Raw genomic sequence first — 24,796 nt, forward strand, 5'->3', positions numbered from 1 at the left:
TTATACAGCCCGAATATTGCTTAGTGCAACATTTAACAACAAACAAACACTCTTCCAAACCGCTAAACCTTGTTCTCTGTCTTCGACAGCAAAACATGAGTTTGACTTACACAAACTTCATTTCATGACGCGTTCTACAAGAAGCAAGACTCCAGTAATGATAATCCTCAACACAGAATCAAGAAGCCATAATCCAATTTCTGGTGAAATGTCACAAAATGTTAAAAAGTGGCCCACTTTTCAACCAGTAAGAATCACGTCTCTTCTTAACATGAAACCTACTTCCAGTGACAGGAGGGTGAGAACATCATGGTATATAGCAACATGTTGACACCCTTGTCGTTTAACAATTACTGCACCATGCCATATCGTCATCCTGACACAGCCGGAGGATGTTTAACATTGCTCCGCAGGCAGAGATGACATTACCTGGACACTATCCGGCCCCTCCGAGGCTGTGTTGTGTTACCGACTGACCGTCGTCTCTTTCACATGCTACAAATGTAATGAATTTCATCTAGCAAAATATGAAGTTGATTACACAACGGCCTTGGACGTCCTCTTGCGTGGATTAGTATCGCACAACCCTTCTGGTTCCTCAACACGATCGCGGAGCCCATAGAAAGTTCAAATGTTAGCAGCAAATCATTTTTTTTATTATATTTGGAATGGTTGTATCAGAAAAGAATGTTCCATCAAGTCAGATCGATAATTATTTCTGTAATCACATTCTGTGTGTTGTTAAACCAACCTGAGGGGTAAAATGAGGGGTGTTTGTTAAACCAAATTCAGGGGGGAAATGAAGGCTGTTCATATCTGTTGAGGTCAATTGTGATTTCATAGGAGGATTACGGTATCCTATCCACATTACGCTAAACAGATCGAGTTTGACAACTTTTTGGTAGTAGTTGTGCGTTTGTGATATTCTCAATGCCGTTTACCGGTTAGTCCCCGGGCCCACCATTAACTGTTCGGGGGAGTCCACAGCCTGGGAGTTTCTGTTAGAGATAGAGTTAGAGATAGTATTTCAGTTACTGCCTCAACACACGCAATTATTTCTGTGGAAGGAGGAGCCGCTCAATGCGAAAAAACAACTTTGTAAAACAGTTATTTTCCGGACATCAAGCATGTCCCCGAACAATTTATTTTTGAGATTAAACCTGCCAACAAATTATTTCTTTTACAGGGGCTACGAATACGTGGCAATTTACATAACAATTAAGATCCTTAAACAAAGCTTACCACCCTCTGATCTAAATGGTTTCGTCTAACATCAGCATATACACATACGGCGTAGTTACAAAGAACAGCCAGCTCAAACAATGGGCATGACCCAAATGCAACTTTGTCGTGTCGTTATTCTATATGACTAGCATAGGCTTAAGTCGAGTACTGACATCACGATGCCTGAAAATACAGATAACTTGATATCGTTTCAATGGTTCCCAGGATATTAAATTATGCATAATAGAAAGTAATCTAAGAGATATGTTTCTAGGCAAAGATTCAGAAAACACCCAGGTAGCGCAAAACATTACTGTCCCGGCCCGATTTGGCAAAGCGACGTTATCCGTGTGAGTTAGTTGGGTTTAACGCCGCTTTGATCAGTATTTCAGTTATATGGGCGTGTCAATGGGGAAAAGCCCTAAGTGATGCAGGTCTTAGACGTTTACCACTTTGGTGAAACCCACTGGCACAGGTATCGTGCTGACAAACCGTGAAACATAATCGGGGTGAACCGGGATCCGAACCCACAATCACAGGTTTCTGGCGTGCCCAAGGGACACAACTCTGCACAGCGAACTGCGGCGCCATAGACTACTTGATCATCTACATGTATGTCCACCCTCATCCGTATGACCAACTCACAAACATAAAGGCATACAACTGCCGTAGCACAGAGGTCGATTATGGATGCAGGATTATGAGTGAGTGAATGTTGTTTCACGTCAGAGTCAGCCCCGTTCCGACAACTTCACAATGACCGTCAATGGTCGAGTCTGATTAAAGCTAATCAGTTGTAGACTGCATGATTGGTTGGTTTGTTTGTTGTTTAATGCCGCACTCAGCAATATTCCAGCTCTATGATGGCGGTCTGTAAATAATCGAGTCTGGACCAGACAATCCGGTGATTAATATCATGAGCATCGATCCACGCAATTGGGATACGATTATATGCATCAAGTTAGCGAGCCTGACTACCCTATCCCGTTAGTCGCCTCTTATGACAAGCATGGGTTGCCTATTCTACCCCGTGGACTGCATGAGAAACACAAGAAGCTAGATGACAACGTGAACTCGATTCCCATTTGGATGTCAAGTATGTGGTATGGGGACTGGTTGTTATATACTTAACCGCAAAAGAAAAGTCACTTCTTGAAATTTCGTCAAGAATGTTGACATTATATCACTGTCAGGAGGGGCGGTCGGGTAGCCTAGTGGTTAAAGCGTTCGCTCGTCACGCCAAAGACCCGGGTTCGATTCCCGACATGGGTACAATGTGTGAAGCCCATTTCTGGTGTCCCCCGCTGGAGTATTGCTAAAAGCGGCGAGACCATGTTCACTCACTCACTCACTGTAAGGAATCGATTCCGGAGATGCAAAGTACGGAAGAACCGGTAGTCTCTTTGGGCGTAGTTACCCTGGGTCTGCCTGTCTGCTGTCTACACGGTCTGTCTATAACGTTGTATCAGATTAGCTACAACAACGAGGGAGCAACAAAAAGTGGGCGTGGGTGGCTCCCATTTGTATCATACCCAGGGCCCGCTCGCGTGGTTCGGGTGTCAGTCTTGGCAATTCTGTTGTGTTTCTCTTTATCAGCGTGAGTCTCTAACATATCGTCCGTGTCGTTCATATACCCTTGTTGCGCGTTTCGACTGCCAAAGCGGAACGTGTTTTTCACTTTTTCGCATTCTTTTATAAAAAAACGTGCCGTGAACGTGTATCACTGTCCGCACCGAGCATCGTTGTGGTTGGAAGATGTGTTTTGCATTGATTTAGTTTGAACTTGTGTTTTTAAGTTTTTGCAATTTCATTTTTTAAAGTGGTAAAATTTCTTTTGGCCGTCGGTAAAAAAACGCCATTATACACACATTGGAAGTTGTTCAACGAAGATACTTCGTGTTTGCTGTAACCGTCGGAATTTCTTATTTTGCATGCTCTATTGAATACCCGGGTTCTGAGTGAAACTGGTCTGTAGTGCCTGAGGGTAGTGGAAACTGTCTACTTGACGCACGAGGACCAATCGCGACCCACTGTCAACGCCCCATTATTTTCTCCTCCACAACAGTCTCAAGACGGAGTGATTGTTGCAAAGCCAATAGCAATGCTGATTTCTTGTCAGGATTGAAATTAAAGATTGAGTGTTGAAAGGAAATCGACAACACACACCAGAGAAGCGTGTCTACCTAACGCTTTCAATCTAATTAGCTGTGATTTGCATTTATGCAATCATTGTTTGTTACAACCAAATGACGGGTCTGAAATTCCATTACATGTACTTCCTTACAAACTTTGAAAACGGAATGTCTTGACTTGGCTTTGTAGCATTAGGTAGTGTTTTTGTAACCGTCATTCTGTGTTGGAACAACACACAGTGAAAAGTCTGTACTAAGAGTGAGTGAGTGAGTGAGTGGTTTAACGCCCCTTACGGTCAACGAACAGTATTTCAGTTTTATTACTCCGTTAGTTAAACTTAGGATGGAATCCCGAAGTGATGCAGGTCTTAGACGTTTACAGGTTTGTGAAACCAACTATCAAGGTAATGGCGCAGACAGACCAACATTCTAACCGTTTCACCATTCATGAACTTGTCCGTTCAATTAGACATTTGTCGATATAGGTACATGCTTGTTCCATAAGGGGATCAGTATTAAACTATTTAGGATGCATCAAGAGTTTCACAGTTCCATCAGGCGTCCGTAAGTTCCATCAACGTATCTATCAGATGCGTCAAGAGTTTCACAGTTCCATCAAGCGTCTGTCAGTTCCATCAATGTATCTTTCAGCTGCGTCAAGAGTTTCACAGTTCCATCAAGCGTCTGACCGTCCATCAATGTATCTTTCAGATGCGTCAAGAGTTTCACAGTTACATCAGGCGTCCGTCGGTTCAATCAATGTATCTTTCAGCTGCATCAAGAGTTTCACAGTTCCATCAGGCGTCCGTAAGTTCCATCAACGTATCTATCAGATGCGTCAAGAGTTTCACAGTTCCATCAAGTGTCTGTCAGTTCCATCAATGTATCTTTCAGCTGCGTCAAGAGTTTCACAGTTCCATCAAGCGTCTGACCGTCCATCAATGTATCTTTCAGATGCGTCAAGAGTTTCACAGTTACATCAGGCGTCCGTCAGTTCCATCAATGTATCTTTCAGATGCGTCAAGAGTTTCATAGTTCCATCAAGCGTCTGTCAGTTCCATCAATGTATCTTTCAGATGCGTCAATAGTTTCACAGTTCCATCAAGCGTCTGTCAGTTCCATCAATGTATCTTTCAGATGCGTCAAGAGTTTCACAGTTCCATCAGGCCTCAGTCAGTTCCATCAATGTATCTTTCAGCTGCATGAAGAGTTTCACAGTTCAATCAAGCGTCTGTCAGTTCCATCAATGTATCTTTCAGCTGCGACAAGAGTTTCACAGTTCCATCAGGCGTCCGTCAGTTCCATCAATGTATCTTTCACCTGCATGAAGAGTTTCACAGTTCCATCAAGCGTCTGACCGTCCATCAATGTATCTTTCAGCTGCATGAAGAGTTTCACAGTTCCATCAGGCCTCAGTCAGTTCCATCAATGTATCTTTCAGATGCGTCAAGAGTTTAACAGTTTCATCAAGCGTCTGTCAGTTCCATCAATGTATCTTTCAGCTGCATGAAGCGTTTCACAGTTCCATCAAGCGTTTGTCAGTTCCATCAATGTATCTTTCAGCTGCATCAAGAGTTTCACAGTTCCATCAGGCGTCCGTAAGTTCCATCAATGTATCTTTCAGCTGCATCAAGCGTTTCACCGTTCCATCAAGCGTCCGTCAGTTCCATCAATGTATCTTTCAGCTGCTTCAAGAGTTTCACAGCTCCATCAGGGGTACGTCAGTTCCATCAATGTATCTTTCAGATGCGTCAAGAATTTCACAGTTCCATCAAGCGTCTGTCAGTTCCATCAATGTATCTTTCAGCTGCATGAAGAGTTTCACAGTTCCATCAAGCGTCTGACCGTCCATCAATGTATCTTTCAGATGCGTCAAGTGTTTCAAAGTTCCATCAAGCTTCTGTCAGTTACATCAATGTATCTTTCAGATACGTCAAGAGTTTCAAAGTTCCATCAATCGTCTGTCAGTTCCAACAATGTATCTTTCAGATACGCCAAGAGTTTCACAGTTCCATCAAGCGTCTATCAGTTCCATCAGGCGTCTGTCAGTTCCATCAAGCGTCTATCAGTTCCATCAATGTATCTTTCAGCTGCAAGAAGCGTTTCACAGATCCATCAAGTGTCTGTCAGTTCCATCAATGTATCTTTCAGCTGCATCAAGCGTTTCACAGTTCCATCAAGCGTCTATCAGTTCCATCAATGTATCTTTCAGATACGCCAAGAGTTTCACAGTTCCATCAAGCGTCTATCAGTTCCATCAGGCGTCTGTTAGTTCAATCAAGCGTCTATCAGTTCCATCAATGTATCTTTCGGCTGCAAAAAACGTTTCACAGATCCATCAAGCGTCTGTCAGTTCCATCAATGTATCTTTCAGCTGCATGAAGCGTTTCACAGATCCATCAAGCGTCTGTCAGTTCCATCAATGTACCTATCAGATGCACCAAGCGTTTCACAGTTCCATCAAGCGTCTATCAGTTCCATCAATGTATCTTTCAGATACGCCAAGAGTTTCACAGTTCCATCAAGCGTCTATCAGTTCCATCAGGCGTCTGTTAGTTCAATCAAGCGTCTATCAGTTCCATCAATGTATCTTTCAGCTGCAAGAAACGTTTCACAGATCCATCAAGCGTCTGTCAGTTCCATCAATGTATCTTTCAGCTGCAAGAAGCGTTTCACAGATCCATCAAGCGTCTGTCAGTTCCATCAATGTACCTATCAGATGCACCAAGCGTTTCACAGTTCCATCAAGCGTCTGTCAGTTCCATCAATGTGTCTTTCAGCTGCATCAAGAGTTTCACAGTTCAATCAAACGTCTGTCAGTTCCATCAATGTATCTTTCAGCTGCGACAAGAGTTTCACAGTTCCATCAGGCGTCCGTCAGTTCCATCAATGTATCTTTCAGCTGCATGAAGAGTTCCACAGTTCCATCAAGCGTCTGACCGTCCATGAATGTATCTTTCAGATGCGTCAAGAGTTTCACAGTTCCATCAGGCCTCAGTCAGTTTCATCAATGTATCTTTCAGCCGCATCAAGAGTTTCACAGTTCCATCAGGCCTCAGTCAGTTCCATGAATGTATCTTTCAGATGCGTCAAGAGTTTCACAGTTCCATCAGGCCTCAGTCAGTTCCATCAATGTATCTTTCAGATACGCCAAGAGTTTCACAGTTCCATCAAGCGTCTATCAGTTCCATCAGGCGTCTGTTAGTTCAATCAAGCGTCTATCAGTTCCATCAATGTATCTTTCGGCTGCAAAAAACGTTTCACAGATCCATCAAGCGTCTGTCAGTTCCATCAATGTATCTTTCAGCTGCAAGAAGCGTTTCACAGATCCATCAAGCGTCTGTCAGTTCCATCAATGTACCTATCAGATGCACCAAGCGTTTCACAGTTCCATCAAGCGTCTGTCAGTTCCATCAATGTATCTTTCAGCTGCAAGAAGCGTTTCACAGATCCATCAAGCGTCTGTCAGTTCCATCAATGTACCTATCAGATGCACCAAGCGTTTCACAGTTCCATCAAGCGTCTGACCGTCCATGAATGTATCTTTCAGATGCGTCAAGAGTTTCACAGTTCCATCAGGCCTCAGTCAGTTTCATCAATGTATCTTTCAGCCGCATCAAGAGTTTCACAGTTCCATCAGGCCTCAGTCAGTTCCATCAATGTATCTTTCAGATGCGTCAAGAGTTTAACAGTTTCATCAAGCGTCTGTCAGTTCCATCAATGTATCTTTCAGCTGCATGAAGCGTTTCACAGTTCCATCAAGCGTTTGTCAGTTCCATCAATGTATCTTTCAGCTGCATCAAGAGTTTCACAGTTCCATCAGGCGTCTGTCAGTTCCATCAATGTATCTTTCAGCTGCATCAAGCGTTTCACAGTTCCATCAAGCGTCTGACCGTCCATCAATGTATCTTTCAGATGCGTCAAGTGTTTCAAAGTTCCATCAAGCTTCTGTCAGTTACATCAATGTATCTTTCAGATACGTCAAGAGTTTCAAAGTTCCATCAATCGTCTGTCAGTTCCAACAATGTATCTTTCAGATACGCCAAGAGTTTCACGGTTCCTTCAAGCGTCTATCAGTTCCATCAGGCGTCTGTCAGTTCCATCAAGCGTCTATCAGTTCCATCAATGTATCTTTCAGCTGCAAGAAGCGTTTCACAGATCCATCAAGTGTCTGTCAGTTCCATCAATGTATCTTTCAGCTGCAAGAAGCGTTTCACAGTTCCATCAAGCGTCTATCAGTTCCATCAATGTATCTTTCAGATACGCCAAGAGTTTCACAGTTCCATCAAGCGTCTATCAGTTCCATCAGGCGTCTGTTAGTTCAATCAAGCGTCTATCAGTTCCATCAATGTATCTTTCGGCTGCAAGAAGCGTTTCACAGATCCATCAAGCGTCTGTCAGTTCCATCAATGTATCTTTCAGCTGCAAGAAGCGTTTCACAGATCCATCAAGCGTCTGTCAGTTCCATCAATGTACCTATCAGATGCACCAAGCGTTTCACAGTTCCATCAAGCGTCTGTCAGTTCCATCAATGTATCTTTCAGATACGCCAAGAGTTTCACAGTTCCATCAAGCGTCTATCAGTTCCATCAGGCGTCTGTTAGTTCAATCAAGCGTCTATCAGTTCCATCAATGTATCTTTCAGCTGCAAGAAACGTTTCACAGATCCATCAAGCGTCTGTCAGTTCCATCAATGTATCTTTCAGCTGCAAGAAGCGTTTCACAGATCCATCAAGCGTCTGTCAGTTCCATCAATGTACCTATCAGATGCACCAAGCGTTTCACAGTTCCATCAAGCGTCTGTCAGTTCCATCAATGTGTCTTTCAGCTGCATCAAGAGTTTCACAGTTCAATCAAACGTCTGTCAGTTCCATCAATGTATCTTTCAGCTGCGACAAGAGTTTCACAGTTCCATCAGGCGTCCGTCAGTTCCATCAATGTACCTATCAGATGCACCAAGCGTTTCACAGTTCCATCAAGCGTCTGTCAGTTCCATCAATGTGTCTTTCAGCTGCATCAAGAGTTTCACAGTTCAATCAAACGTCTGTCAGTTCCATCAATGTATCTTTCAGCTGCATGAAGAGTTTCACAGTTCCATCAAGCGTCTGACCGTCCATGAATGTATCTTTCAGATGCGTCAAGAGTTTCACAGTTCCATCAGGCCTCAGTCAGTTTCATCAATGTATCTTTCAGCCGCATCAAGAGTTTCACAGTTCCATCAGGCCTCAGTCAGTTCCATCAATGTATCTTTCAGATGCGTCAAGAGTTTAACAGTTTCATCAAACGTCTGTCAGTTCCATCAATGTATCTTTCAGCTGCATGAAGCGTTTCACAGTTCCATCAAGCGTTTGTCAGTTCCATCAATGTATCTTTCAGCTGCATCAAGAGTTTCACAGTTCCATCAGGCGTCCGTCAGTTCCATCAATGTATCTTTCAGCTGCATCAAGCGTTTCACAGTTCCATCAAGCGTCTATCAGTTCCATCAATGTATCTTTCAGCTGCTTCAAGAGTTTCACAGCTCCATCAGGGGTACGTCAGTTCCATCAATGTATCTTTCAGCTGCGTCAAGAATTTCACAGTTCCATCAAGCGTCTATCAGTTCCATTAATGTATCTTTTAGCTGCAAGAAGCGTTTCACAGATCCATCAAGCGTCTGTCAGTTCCATCAATGTATTTTTCAGCTGCGTCAAGAGTTTCACAGTTCCATCAAGCGTCTGTCAGTTCCATAAATGTATCTATCAGATGCATCAAGCGTTTCACAGTTCCATCAAGCGTCTGTCAGGGGCATCAATGTATCTTTCATCTGCATCAAGAGTTTCACAGTTCCATCAAGCGTCTGTCAGTTCCACCAATGTATCTTTCAGCTGCATCAAGCGTTTCACAGTTCCATCAGGCGTCTGTCAGTTCCATCAATGTATCTTTCAGCTGCATCAAGCGTTTCACAGTTCCATCAAGCGTCTGTCAGTTCCATCAATGTATCTTTCACCTGCATCAAGCGTTTCACAGTTCCATCAAGCGTCTCTCAGTTCCATCAATGTATCTTTCAGCTGCATCAAGCGTTTCACAGTTCCATCACGCGTCTGTCAGTTCCATCAATGTATCTTTCAGCTGCATCAAGAGTTTCACAGTTCCATCAAGCGTCTCTCAGTTCCATCAATGTATCTTTCAGCTGCATCAAGCGTTTCACAGTTCCATCAAGCGTCTGTCAGTTCCATCAATGTATCTTTCAGCTGCATCAAGCGTCTGTCAGTTCCATCAGGCGTCCGTCAGTTCCATCAATGTATCTTTCAGCTGCATCAAGAGTTTCACAGTTCCATCAAGCGTCTGTCAGTTCCATCATTGTATCTTTCAGCTGCATCAAGCGTTTCACAGTTCCATCACGCGTCTGTCAGTTCCATCAATGTATCTTTCAGTTGCATCAAGAGTTTCACAGTTCCATCAAGCGTCTCTCAGTTCCATCAATGTATTTTCAGCTGCATCAAGAGTTTCACAGTTCCATCAAGCGTCTGTCAGTTCCATCATTGTATCTTTCAGCTGCAAGAAGAGTTTCACAGTTCCATCAAGCGTCTGTCAGTTCCATCAATGTATCTATCAGATGCATCAAGCGTTTCACAGTTCCATCAAGCGTCTGTCAGTTCCCTCAATGTATCTTTCAGATGCATCAAGAGTTTCACAGTTCTATCAAGCGTCTGTCAGTTCCATCAATGTATCTTTCAGCTGCATCAAGAGTTTCAAAGTACCATCAAGCGTCTGTCAGTTCCATCAATGTATCTCTCTGCTGCAAGAAGCGTTTCACAGTTCCATAAAGCGTCTGTCAGTTCCATCAATGTATCTATCAGATGCATCAAGCGTTTCACAGTTCCATCAAGCGTCTGTCAGTTCCATCAATGTATCTTTCAGATACGTCAAGAGTTTCACAGTTCCATCAAGCGTCTATCAGTTCCATCAATGTATCTTTCAGCTGCGTCAAGCGTTTCACAGTTCCATCACGCGTCTGTCAGTTCCATCAATGTATCTTTCAGATACGTCAAGAGTTTCACAGTTCCATCACGCGTCTGTCAGTTCCATCAATGTATCTTTCAGCTGCATCAAGCGTTTCACAGTTCCATCAAGCGTCTGTCAGTTCCATCAATGTATCTTTCAGATGCATCAAGAGTTTCACAATTCCATCAAGCGTGTATCAGTTCCATTAATGTATCTTTTAGCTGCAAGAAGCTTTCACAGATCCATCAAGCGTCTGTCAGTTCCATCAATGTATTTTTCAGCTGCGTCAAGAGTTTCACAGTTCCATCAAGCGTCTGTCAGTTCCATAAATGTATCTATCAGATGCATCAAGCGTTTCACAGTTCCATCAAGCGTCTGTCAGGGGCATCAATGTATCTTTCATCTGCATCAAGAGTTTCACAGTTCCATCAAGCGTCTGTCAGTTCCACCAATGTATCTTTCAGCTGCATCAAGCGTTTCACAGTTCCATCAGGCGTCTGTCAGTTCCATCAATGTATCTTTCAGCTGCATCAAGCGTTTCACAGTTCCATCAAGCGTCTGTCAGTTCCATCAATGTATCTTTCACCTGCATCAAGCGTTTCACAGTTCCATCAAGCGTCTCTCAGTTCCATCAATGTATCTTTCAGCTGCATCAAGCGTTTCACAGTTCCATCAAGCGTCTGTCAGTTCCATCAATGTATCTTTCAGCTGCATCAAGCGTCTGTCAGTTCCATCAGGCGTCCGTCAGTTCCATCAATGTATCTTTCAGCTGCATCAAGAGTTTCACAGTTCCATCAAGCGTCTGTCAGTTCCATCATTGTATCTTTCAGCTGCAAGAAGAGTTTCACAGTTCCATCAAGCGTCTGTCAGTTCCATCAATGTATCTATCAGATGCATCAAGCGTTTCACAGTTCCATCAAGCGTCTGTCAGTTCCATCAATGTATCTATCAGATGCATCAAGCGTTTCACAGTTCCATCAAGCGTCTGTCAGTTCCATCAATGTATCTTTCACCTGCATCAAGCGTTTCACAGTTCCATCAAGCGTCTGTCAGTTCCACCAATGTATCTTTCAGCTGCATCAAGAGTTTCACAGTTCCATCAAGCGTCTCTCAGTTCCATCAATGTATCTTTCAGATGCATCAAGCGTTTCACAGTTCCATCAAGCGTCTGTCAGTTCCATCAATGTATCTTTCAGCTGCATCAAGAGTTTCACAGTTCCATCAAGCGTCTGTCAGTTCCATCAGGCGTCCGTCAGTTCCACCAATGTATCTTTCAGCTGCATCAAGAGTTTCACAGTTCCATCAAGCGTCTGTCAGTTCCATCATTGTATCTTTCAGCTGCAAGAAGAATTTCACAGTTCCATCAAGCGTCTGTCAGTTCCATCAATGTATCTTTCAGCTGCATCAAGCGTTTCACAGTTCCATCAAGCGTCTGTCAGTTCCACCAATGTATCTTTCAGCTGCATCAAGAGTTTCACAGTTCCATCAAGCGTCTCTCAGTTCCATCAATGTATCTTTCAGCTGCATCAAGCGTTTCACAGTTCCATCAAGCGTCTGTCAGTTCCATCAATGTATCTTTCAGCTGCATCAAGCGTTTCACAGTTCCATCAAGCGTCTGTCAGTTCCATCAGGCGTCTGTCAGTTCCATCAATGTATCTTTCAGCTGCGACAAGAGTTTCACAGTTCCATCAGGCGTCCGTCAGTTCCATCAATGTATCTTTCAGCTGCATGAAGAGTTCCACAGTTCCATCAAGCGTCTGACCGTCCATGAATGTATCTTTCAGATGCGTCAAGAGTTTCACAGTTCCATCAGGCCTCAGTCAGTTTCATCAATGTATCTTTCAGCCGCATCAAGAGTTTCACAGTTCCATCAGGCCTCAGTCAGTTCCATCAATGTACCTTTCAGATGCGTCAAGAGTTTCACAGTTCCATCAGGCGTCTGACCGTCCATGAATGTATCTTTCAGATGCGTCAAGAGTTTCACAGTTCCATCAGGCGTCTGTCAGTTCCATCATTGTATCTTTCAGATACGCCAAGAGTTTCACAGTTCCATCAAGCGTCTATCAGTTCCATCAGGCGTCTGTTAGTTCAATCAAGCGTCTATCAGTTCCATCAATGTATCTTTCGGCTGCAAAAAACGTTTCACAGATCCATCAAGCGTCTGTCAGTTCCATCAATGTATCTTTCAGCTGCAAGAAGCGTTTCACAGATCCATCAAGCGTCTGTCAGTTCCATCAATGTACCTATCAGATGCACCAAGCGTTTCACAGTTCCATCAAGCGTCTATCAGTTCCATCAATGTATCTTTCAGATACGCCAAGAGTTTCACAGTTCCATCAAGCGTCTATCAGTTCCATCAGGCGTCTGTTAGTTCAATCAAGCGTCTATCAGTTCCATCAATGTATCTTTCAGCTGCAAGAAACGTTTCACAGATCCATCAAGCGTCTGTCAGTTCCATCAATGTATCTTTCAGCTGCAAGAAGCGTTTCACAGATCCATCAAGCGTCTGTCAGTTCCATCAATGTACCTATCAGATGCACCAAGCGTTTCACAGTTCCATCAAGCGTCTGTCAGTTCCATCAATGTGTCTTTCAGCTGCATCAAGAGTTTCACAGTTCAATCAAACGTCTGTCAGTTCCATCAATGTATCTTTCAGCTGCGACAAGAGTTTCACAGTTCCATCAGGCGTCCGTCAGTTCCACCAATGTATCTTTCAGCTGCATGAAGAGTTTCACAGTTCCATCAAGCGTCTGTCAGTTCCATCATTGTATCTTTCAGCTGCAAGAAGAGTTTCACAGTTCCATCAAGCGTCTGTCAGTTCCATCAATGTATCTATCAGATGCATCAAGCGTTTCACAGTTCCATCAAGCGTCTGTCAGTTCCATCAATGTATCTATCAGATGCATCAAGCGTTTCACAGTTCCATCAAGCGTCTGTCAGTTCCATCAATGTATCTTTCACCTGCATCAAGCGTTTCACAGTTCCATCAAGCGTCTGTCAGTTCCACCAATGTATCTTTCAGCTGCATCAAGAGTTTCACAGTTCCATCAAGCGTCTCTCAGTTCCATCAATGTATCTTTCAGATGCGTCAAGAGTTTCACAGTTCCATCAGGCGTCTGTCAGTTCCATCATTGTATCTTTCAGCTGCAAGAAGAGTTTCACAGTTCCATCAAGCGTCTGTCAGTTCCATCAATGTATCTATCAGATGCATCAAGCGTTTCACAGTTCCATCAAGCGTCTGTCAGTTCCATCAATGTATCTATCAGATGCATCAAGCGTTTCACAGTTCCATCAAGCGTCTGTCAGTTCCATCAATGTATCTTTCACCTGCATCAAGCGTTTCACAGTTCCATCAAGCGTCTGTCAGTTCCACCAATGTATCTTTCAGCTGCATCAAGAGTTTCACAGTTCCATCAAGCGTCTCTCAGTTCCATCAATGTATCTTTCAGATGCATCAAGCGTTTCACAGTTCCATCAAGCGTCTGTCAGTTCCATCAATGTATCTTTCAGCTGCATCAAGCGTTTCACAGTTCCATCAAGCGTCTGTCAGTTCCATCAGGCGTCCGTCAGTTCCATCAATGTATCTTTCAGCTGCATCAAGAGTTTCACAGTTCCATCAAGCGTCTGTCAGTTCCATCATTGTATCTTTCAGCTGCAAGAAGAATTTCACAGTTCCATCAAGCGTCTGTCAGTTCCATCAATGTATCTTTCAGCTGCATCAAGCGTTTCACAGTTCCATCAAGCGTCTGTCAGTTCCACCAATGTATCTTTCAGCTGCATCAAGAGTTTCACAGTTCCATCAAGCGTCTCTCAGTTCCATCAATGTATCTTTCAGCTGCATCAAGCGTTTCACAGTTCCATCAAGCGTCTGTCAGTTCCATCAATGTATCTTTCAGCTGCATCAAGCGTTTCACAGTTCCATCAAGCGTCTGTCAGTTCCATCAGGCGTCCGTCAGTTCCATCAATGTATCTTTCAGCTGCATGAAGAGTTCCACAGTTCCGTCAAGCGTCTGACCGTCCATGAATGTATCTTTCAGATGCGTCAAGAGTTTCACAGTTCCATCAGGCCTCAGTCAGTTTCATCAATGTATCTTTCAGCCGCATCAAGAGTTTCACAGTTCCATCAGGCCTCAGTCAGTTCCATCAATGTACCTTTCAGATGCGTCAAGAGTTTCACAGTTCCATCAGGCCTCAGTCAGTTCCATCAATGTATCTTTCAGATACGCCAAGAGTTTCACAGTTCCATCAAGCGTCTATCAGTTCCATCAGGCGTCTGTTAGTTCAATCAAGCGTCTATCAGTTCCATCAATGTATCTTTCGGCTGCAAAAAACGTTTCACAGATCCATCAAGCGTCTGTCAGTTCCATCAATGTATCTTTCAGCTGCAAGAAGCGTTTCACAGATCCATCAAGCGTCTGTCAGTTCCATCAATGTACCTATCAGATGCACCAAGCGTTTCACAGTTCCATCAAGCGTCTATCAGTTCCATCAATGTATCTTTCAGATACGCCAAGAGTTTCACAGTTCCATCAAGCGTCTATCAGTTCCATCAGGCGTCTGTTAGTTCAATCAAGCGTCTATCAGTTCCATCAATGTATCTTTCAGCTGCAAGAAACGTTTCACAGATCCATCAAGCGTCTGTCAGTTCCATCAATGTATCTTTCAGCTGCAAGAAGCGTTTCACAGATCCATCAAGCGTCTGTCAGTTCCATCAATGTGTCTTTCAGCTGCATCAAGAGTTTCACAGTTCAATCAAACGTCTGTCAGTTCCATCAATGTATCTTTCAGCTGCGACAAGAGTTTCACAGTTCCATCAGGCGTCCGTCAGTTCCACCAATGTATCTTTCAGCTGCATGAAGAGTTTCACAGTTCCATCAAGCGTCTGACCGTCCATGAATGTATCTTTCAGATGCGTCAAGAGTTTCACAGTTCCATCAGGCCTCAGTCAGTTTCATCAATGTATCTTTCAGCCGCATCAAGAGTTTCACAGTTCCATCAGGCCTCAGTCAGTTCCATCAATGTATCTTTCAGATGCGTCAAGAGTTTAACAGTTTCATCAAGCGTCTGTCAGTTCCATCAATGTATCTTTCAGCTGCATGAAGCGTTTCACAGTTCCATCAAGCGTTTGTCAGTTCCATCAATGTATCTTTCAGCTGCATCAAGAGTTTCACAGTTCCATCAGGCGTCTGTCAGTTCCATCAATGTATCTTTCAGCTGCATCAAGCGTTTCACAGTTCCATCAAGCGTCTGACCGTCCATCAATGTATCTTTCAGATGCGTCAAGTGTTTCAAAGTTCCATCAAGCTTCTGTCAGTTACATCAATGTATCTTTCAGATACGTCAAGAGTTTCAAAGTTCCATCAATCGTCTGTCAGTTCCAACAATGTATCTTTCAGATACGCCAAGAGTTTCACGGTTCCTTCAAGCGTCTATCAGTTCCATCAGGCGTCTGTCAGTTCCATCAAGCGTCTATCAGTTCCATCAATGTATCTTTCAGCTGCAAGAAGCGTTTCACAGATCCATCAAGTGTCTGTCAGTTCCATCAATGTATCTTTCAGCTGCAAGAAGCGTTTCACAGTTCCATCAAGCGTCTATCAGTTCCATCAATGTATCTTTCAGATACGCCAAGAGTTTCACAGTTCCATCAAGCGTCTGTCAGTTCCATCAGGCGTCTGTTAGTTCAATCAAGCGTCTATCAGTTCCATCAATGTATCTTTCGGCTGCAAGAAGCGTTTCACAGATCCATCAAGCGTCTGTCAGTTCCATCAATGTATCTTTCAGCTGCAAGAAGCGTTTCACAGATCCATCAAGCGTCTGTCAGTTCCATCAATGTACCTATCAGATGCACCAAGCGTTTCACAGTTCCATCAAGCGTCTGTCAGTTCCATCAATGTATCTTTCAGATACGCCAAGAGTTTCACAGTTCCATCAAGCGTCTATCAGTTCCATCAGGCGTCTGTTAGTTCAATCAAGCGTCTATCAGTTCCATCAATGTATCTTTCAGCTGCAAGAAACGTTTCACAGATCCATCAAGCGTCTGTCAGTTCCATCAATGTATCTTTCAGCTGCAAGAAGCGTTTCACAGATCCATCAAGCGTCTGTCAGTTCCATCAATGTACCTATCAGATGCACCAAGCGTTTCACAGTTCCATCAAGCGTCTGTCAGTTCCATCAATGTGTCTTTCAGCTGCATCAAGAGTTTCACAGTTCAATCAAACGTCTGTCAGTTCCATCAATGTATCTTTCAGCTGCGACAAGAGTTTCACAGTTCCATCAGGCGTCCGTCAGTTCCATCAATGTACCTATCAGATGCACCAAGCGTTTCACAGTTCCATCAAGCGTCTGTCAGTTCCATCAATGTGTCTTTCAGCTGCATCAAGAGTTTCACAGTTCAATCAAACGTCTGTCAGTTCCATCAATGTATCTTTCAGCTGCATGAAGAGTTTCACAGTTCCATCAAGCGTCTGACCGTCCATGAATGTATCTTTCAGATGCGTCAAGAGTTTCACAGTTCCATCAGGCCTCAGTCAGTTTCATCAATGTATCTTTCAGCCGCATCAAGAGTTTCACAGTTCCATCAGGCCTCAGTCAGTTCCATCAATGTATCTTTCAGATGCGTCAAGAGTTTAACAGTTTCATCAAACGTCTGTCAGTTCCATCAATGTATCTTTCAGCTGCATGAAGCGTTTCACAGTTCCATCAAGCGTTTGTCAGTTCCATCAATGTATCTTTCAGCTGCATCAAGAGTTTCACAGTTCCATCAGGCGTCCGTCAGTTCCATCAATGTATCTTTCAGCTGCATCAAGCGTTTCACAGTTCCATCAAGCGTCTATCAGTTCCATCAATGTATCTTTCAGCTGCTTCAAGAGTTTCACAGCTCCATCAGGGGTACGTCAGTTCCATCAATGTATCTTTCAGCTGCGTCAAGAATTTCACAGTTCCATCAAGCGTCTATCAGTTCCATTAATGTATCTTTCAGCTGCATGAAGCGTTTCACAGTTCCATCAAGCGTTTGTCAGTTCCATCAATGTATCTTTCAGCTGCATCAAGAGTTTCACAGTTCCATCAGGCGTCTGTCAGTTCCATCAATGTATCTTTCAGCTGCATCAAGCGTTTCACAGTTCCATCAAGCGTCTGACCGTCCATCAATGTATCTTTCAGATGCGTCAAGTGTTTCAAAGTTCCATCAAGCTTCTGTCAGTTACATCAATGTATCTTTCAGATACGTCAAGAGTTTCAAAGTTCCATCAATCGTCTGTCAGTTCCAACAATGTATCTTTCAGATACGCCAAGAGTTTCACGGTTCCTTCAAGCGTCTATCAGTTCCATCAGGCGTCTGTCAGTTCCATCAAGCGTCTATCAGTTCCATCAATGTATCTTTCAGCTGCAAGAAGCGTTTCACAGATCCATCAAGTGTCTGTCAGTTCCATCAATGTATCTTTCAGCTGCAAGAAGCGTTTCACAGTTCCATCAAGCGTCTATCAGTTCCATCAATGTATCTTTCAGATACGCCAAGAGTTTCACAGTTCCATCAAGCGTCTGTCAGTTCCATCAGGCGTCTGTTAGTTCAATCAAGCGTCTATCAGTTCCATCAATGTATCTTTCGGCTGCAAGAAGCGTTTCACAGATCCATCAAGCGTCTGTCAGTTCCATCAATGTATCTTTCAGCTGCAAGAAGCGTTTCACAGATCCATCAAGCGTCTGTCAGTTCCATCAATGTACCTATCAGATGCACCAAGCGTTTCACAGTTCCATCAAGCGTCTGTCAGTTCCATCAATGTATCTTTCAGATACGCCAAGAGTTTCACAGTTCCATCAAGCGTCTATCAGTTCCATCAGGCGTCTGTTAGTTCAATCAAGCGTCTATCAGTTCCATCAATGTATCTTTCAGCTGCAAGAAACGTTTCACAGATCCATCAAGCGTCTGTCAGTTCCATCAATGTATCTTTCAGCTGCAAGAAGCGTTTCACAGATCCATCAAGCGTCTGTCAGTTCCATCAATGTACCTATCAGATGCACCAAGCGTTTCACAGTTCCATCAAGCGTCTGTCAGTTCCATCAATGTGTCTTTCAGCTGCATCAAGAGTTTCACAGTTCAATCAAACGTCTGTCAGTTCCATCAATGTATCTTTCAGCTGCGACAAGAGTTTCACAGTTCCATCAGGCGTCCGTCAGTTCCATCAATGTACCTATCAGATGCACCAAGCGTTTCACAGTTCCATCAAGCGTCTGTCAGTTCCATCAATGTGTCTTTCAGCTGCATCAAGAGTTTCACAGTTCAATCAAACGTCTGTCAGTTCCATCAATGTATCTTTCAGCTGCATGAAGAGTTTCACAGTTCCATCAAGCGTCTGACCGTCCATGAATGTATCTTTCAGATGCGTCAAGAGTTTCACAGTTCCATCAGGCCTCAGTCAGTTTCATCAATGTATCTTTCAGCCGCATCAAGAGTTTCACAGTTCCATCAGGCCTCAGTCAGTTCCATCAATGTATCTTTCAGATGCGTCAAGAGTTTAACAGTTTCATCAAGCGTCTGTCAGTTCCATCAATGTATCTTTCAGCTGCATGAAGCGTTTCACAGTTCCATCAAGCGTTTGTCAGTTCCATCAATGTATCTTTCAGCTGCATCAAGAGTTTCACAGTTCCATCAGGCGTCCGTCAGTTCCATCAATGTATCTTTCAGCTGCATCAAGCGTTTCACAGTTCCATCAAGCGTCTATCAGTTCCATCAATGTATCTTTCAGCTGCTTCAAGAGTTTCACAGCTCCATCAGGGGTACGTCAGTTCCATCAATGTATCTTTCAGCTGCGTCAAGAATTTCACAGATCCATCAAGCGTCTATCAGTTCCATTAATGTATCTTTTAGCTGCAAGAAGCGTTTCACAGATCCATCAAGCGTCTGTCAGTTCCATCAATGTATTTTTCAGCTGCGTCAAGAGTTTCACAGTTCCATCAAGCGTCTGTCAGTTCCATAAATGTATCTATCAGATGCATCAAGCGTTTCACAGTTCCATCAAGCGTCTGTCAGGGGCATCAATGTATCTTTCATCTGCATCAAGAGTTTCACAGTTCCATCAAGCGTCTGTCAGTTCCACCAATGTATCTTTCAGCTGCATCAAGCGTTTCACAGTTCCATCAGGCGTCTGTCAGTTCCATCAATGTATCTTTCAGCTGCATCAAGCGTTTCACAGTTCCATCAATCGTCTGTCAGTTCCATCAATGTATCTTTCACCTGCATCAAGCGTTTCACAGTTCCATCAAGCGTCTCTCAGTTCCATCAATGTATCTTTCAGCTGCATCAAGCGTTTCACAGTTCCATCACGCGTCTGTCAGTTCCATCAATGTATCTTTCAGCTGCATCAAGAGTTTCACAGTTCCATCAAGCGTCTCTCAGTTCCATCAATGTATCTTTCAGCTGCATCAAGCTTTTCACAGTTCCATCAAGCGTCTGTCAGTTCCATCAATGTATCTTTCAGCTGCATCAAGCGTCTGTCAGTTCCATCAGGCGTCCGTCAGTTCCATCAATGTATCTTTCAGCTGCATCAAGAGTTTCACAGTTCCATCAAGCGTCTGTCAGTTCCATCATTGTATCTTTCAGCTGCAAGAAGAGTTTCACAGTTCCATCAAGCGTCTGTCAGTTCCATCAATGTATCTTTCAGCTGCATCAAGCGTTTCACAGTTCCATCAAGCGTCTGTCAGTTCCATCAATGTATCTTTCAGATGCATCAAGAGTTTCACAATTCCATCAAGCGTCTATCAGTTCCATTAATGTATCTTTTAGCTGCAAGAAGCGTTTCACAGATCCATCAAGCGTCTGTCAGTTCCATCAATGTATTTTTCAGCTGCGTCAAGAGTTTCACAGTTCCATCAAGCGTCTGTCAGTTCCATAAATGTATCTATCAGATGCATCAAGCGTTTCACAGTTCCATCAAGCGTCTGTCAGGGGCATCAATGTATCTTTCACCTGCATCAAGAGTTTCACAGTTCCATCAAGCGTCTGTCAGTTCCACCAATGTATCTTTCAGCTGCATCAAGCGTTTCACAGTTCCATCAGGCGTCTGTCAGTTCCATCAATGTATCTTTCAGCTGCATCAAGCGTTTCACAGTTCCATCAAGCGTCTGTCAGTTCCATCAATGTATCTTTCACCTGCATCAAGAGTTTCACTTTTCCATCAAGCGTCTCTCAGTTCCATCAATGTATCTTTCAGCTGCATCAAGCGTTTCACAGTTCCATCACGCGTCTGTCAGTTCCATCAATGTATCTTTCAGCTGCATCAAGAGTTTCACAGTTCCATCAAGCGTCTCTCAGTTCCATCAATGTATCTTTCAGCTGCATCAAGCGTTTCACAGTTCCATCAAGCGTCTGTCAGTTCCATCAATGTATCTTTCAGCTGCATCAAGCGTCTGTCAGTTCCATCAGGCGTCCGTCAGTTCCATCAATGTATCTTTCAGCTGCATCAAGAGTTTCACAGTTCCATCAAGCGTCTGTCAGTTCCATCATTGTATCTTTCAGCTGCAAGAAGATTTTCACAGTTCCATCAAGCGTCTGTCAGTTCCATCAATGTATCTATCAGATGCATCAAGCGTTTCACAGTTCCATCAAGCGTCTGTCAGTTCCATCAATGTATCTATCAGATGCATCAAGCGTTTCACAGTTCCATCAAGCGTCTGTCAGTTCCATCAATGTATCTTTCACCTGCATCAAGCGTTTCACAGTTCCATCAAGCGTCTGTCAGTTCCACCAATGTATCTTTCAGCTGCATCAAGAGTTTCACCGTTCCATCAAGCGTCTCTCAGTTCCATCAATGTATCTTTCAGATGCATCAAGCGTTTCACAGTTCCATCAAGCGTCTGTCAGTTCCATCAATGTATCTTTCAGCTGCATCAAGCGTTTCACAGTTCCATCAAGCGTCTGTCAGTTCCATCAGGCGTCCGTCAGTTCCATCAATGTATCTTTCAGCTGCATCAAGAGTTTCACAGTTCCATCAAGCGTCTGTCAGTTCCATCATTGTATCTTTCAGCTGCAAGAAGAATTTCACAGTTCCATCAAGCGTCTGTCAGTTCCATCAATGTATCTTTCAGCTGCATCAAGCGTTTCACAGTTCCATCAAGCGTCTGTCAGTTCCACCAATGTATCTTTCAGCTGCATCAAGAGTTTCACAGTTCCATCAAGCGTCTCTCAGTTCCATCAATGTATCTTTCAGCTGCATCAAGCGTTTCACAGTTCCATCAAGCGTCTGTCAGTTCCATCAATGTATCTTTCAGCTGCATCAAGCGTTTCACAGTTCCATCAAGCGTCTGTCAGTTCCATCAGGCGTCCGTCAGTTCCATCAATGTATCTTTCAGCTGCATCAAGAGTTTCACAGTTCCATCAAGCGTCTGTCAGTTCCATGATTGTATCTTTCAGCTGCAAGAAGAGTTTCACAGTTCCATCAAGCGTCTGTCAGTTCCATCATTGTATCTATCAGATGCATCAAGCGTTTCACAGTTCCATCAAGCGTCTGTCAGTTCGATCAATGTATCTATCAGATGCATCAAGCGTTTCACAGTTCCATCAAGCGTCTGTCAGTTCCATCAATGTATCTATCAGCTGCATCAAGCGTTTCACAGTTCCATCAAGCGTCTTTCAGGTGCATCAGGCGTCCATTAATTCCATCACGTATCTGTCAGTTCCATCAAGTATTTTTCATTTGCGTCAAGAGTTTCTCAGTGCCATTAAGTATCTGTCAGATGATGATGATGACGCCGCGATCAGCAATATTACAGCTTTATGACGGCGGTCTGTAAATAATCGAGACCATACAATCCAGTGATTGACTTCACGAGCATCTATCTACGCACTGGGGATACGATGACATGCATCAACCAAGTCGGCGAGTCTGACCACACGATGCCGTTAGTTGCCTCTTACGACAAGCATAGTCGCCTTTTCCGGCAAGCATGAAGACCTATTTATCCCGGATCTTCACGGGTCAAGAATCTGTCAGTTCCATCCTGTATCTGTCAAATTATCACTTCCACCAGGCGTCTGTCGGTATCATGTAGCTATCATAAGGGTACGTTTTAGAAGCTTGTGAACGACGCAGTCGCCAGTTGTAGGATCGGTGAGGTTTGTATGTTGTTTAACGCGGAACTTAGACGGCGGTGGGTAAAAAAGGGGTCTGGATCAGACAATCTAGTGACTGACATCACGAGCATCGATCTTCGCACTGGGGATACGATGACATGCATCATACAAGCCAGAGAGCCTTTAGTTAATTTCATCAAATTGGTAGCCAATAGGAAATAATGGAGCACGGCGTTATTCACTCCTTTACTGCTTGATCATATATAATGTGCATGATTAAAAAAGACGACTACAAATTAATTAAAATTACTCTAAGTTCTGTTCCAGACGCATGTTTACGAAAAAAGTTATTTCCCCCCAAGTATACATTGGTCTCAGAAAAGATCTACGGCAATCAATATCAAAGTAGGCATTCCATTCTACTTGTACGCCGATAACGACACCTCCGCTGAGAGGCAATCCTGGGGGCTAAATGGCAGTCTTATCATTGAGCCGTGGGTGAAACTAAGGATTTTTTATACGACTGAATTATGGGAGCCGTTGAAATCACCGGGTAAAGGAAACGTCAGCAGTTGGCGAGGGCAGCTGCACCGCAAGTGTCAAATATGTATCGCATCATTTGTAACTCATTATAAGTGAACTCCGGCTATCACGATCTCCGGATAAAACGAACTTCTGATTTCATTGAGAACAGTTGCCATCCAACATTCTTCCTTCAGGTGATCGAAACAAATATAACATTAGTTACTGCTGTTCCTGAATTTTAATACGAGTCGTTGTAACCCTTGACAAACTAAGGAGTAAGTGAGTATTGCTTTTAGCAATATTCCAGCAATATCACGGCGGGGGACACCAGATATGGGCTTCACACACTGTACCCATGTCGGGAATCGAACCCGGGTCTTCGGCGTGACGAGCGAACGCTTTTACCACTAGGCTACCCGTAAACTAAGGATATAACGAAAGACGGATATAACGAATATATGACAGGCCCAGCCAAAATGTAATCCCAAGGTATGCATGGTAAATATTATTATTTTGAGGATCACGTGGAGTTCGTCATATAAGAGGTTGACGGAACTATATCCGAATTCGTTTTATCCGAAGTTGATCGTGTTGCTACTTTGTGAACATGTGTGTGTGGCCTTGTTTTTTAGGCTTCATAATACTCACAAGGATGAGATTCCAGTAAGGCACTATTTCGGCGAGTATCTTAGTGACCTCTGTACAGGCGCTCCCCATAACCATAGTCATCTTGGGTTTCCGATATATCAGGTCATAGAAGGCATCGGTTCCAATACCGGGGTCACACTGGAACAACAAATATTGATTGACATTTACTGGGGACTGCAAAATAAATACGATATACAGTAAATTACGGTTATAACGAACTCAAAGGGATCGCTAATTTTAGTTCATTTTCACCGTAGTTCGTTATAAGCATATATACACAACAACATAAATACAGCATATGGCCGGAACCAACAAATGAGTTCGTCATGTACGTCAATTCGTTATAAGCTTGTTCGTTATGAACGTAGTTTTCTGTTGTAATCATACACAGAACCAGAACATTAAACTGACAACATGGAGAGTGAAATTGTCTTATTCTCTTGTTTGATGACCATAAATATTGATGACAGCATAAATATTCGTCTCATACGTTCCAAAGTTTGTCTTTAAAAAGTGTTCTGTGCAACTCGCTTTGATGAGGTGTGTCTATTAGATGCAAGGATTCGTTTCACAAATCCTAGGTTTAAGTGATTCTAACTAAAGTTTAGCAGCACCATACCGGTGCTAAACATTTTCGACTTGTGGGAATTTGGTCTCTGCATCCACATTCAGATAACACGCCGTGACATAACTTAATTACTGTTGAAATATGCTTTAGCGTTCTACCCATTTATACATTTGGAAGTTTTATAGGTAATCGCGTGCGCCACATGTCTACAACACAATAACTAAATCATTCGGGTAGATGTAGATACCAATAACCCGAGTTCCAAATGCAAATTGCTACGCGAATTATTTCCATTCATAGAGCATATGTTGTTATCACAAAATGTCCTCATCCCTTTCTGAATAGCTTCATCCTCGCTTGACAAATATAACACGTTTGCGGATGAAGAAGGATTCATTATTAGCTTATAATTAAACAAAGTTTCTTCAGCAGATCGTTGAAAACACCATAAAGGCATATTGACAATAACAGTTCCTTCCCGGAACCTTCATACGACTCTCCTGGAACCTATAAAACGGCTATCAGTAAACATGTTTTGATGGTCAAAAACGCTGGGACATTGCAGACAAATGGAAGCACAAATCTTGTTCGCCATAATACATCAACTTTGTGTAATATGAACTGATGTGAGCTGCAGAGGATAAGTTT

At 43.3% G+C, this 24,796-nt stretch overlaps 1 protein-coding gene across 1 annotated transcript in view; it reads right to left on the reverse strand.

Annotated features, from left to right (window-relative positions):
• Window positions 1–24,796, reverse strand: part of LOC124139862 (gamma-aminobutyric acid type B receptor subunit 2-like) — a 161,156-nt gene that overhangs the window by 45,724 nt on the left and 90,636 nt on the right. The window contains exon 2 of the mRNA XM_048388273.1: window positions 23,581–23,718. Within this exon, the coding sequence (XP_048244230.1) occupies window positions 23,581–23,718 (138 nt within the window). The remainder of the gene's footprint in view (window positions 1–23,580; window positions 23,719–24,796) is intronic.

Source organism: Haliotis rufescens, unplaced genomic scaffold (genome assembly GCF_023055435.1).
Source record: "Haliotis rufescens isolate VD_foot unplaced genomic scaffold, xgHalRufe1.0.p SCAF_7, whole genome shotgun sequence".
Taxonomy (NCBI): Eukaryota; Metazoa; Mollusca; class Gastropoda; order Lepetellida; family Haliotidae; genus Haliotis; species Haliotis rufescens.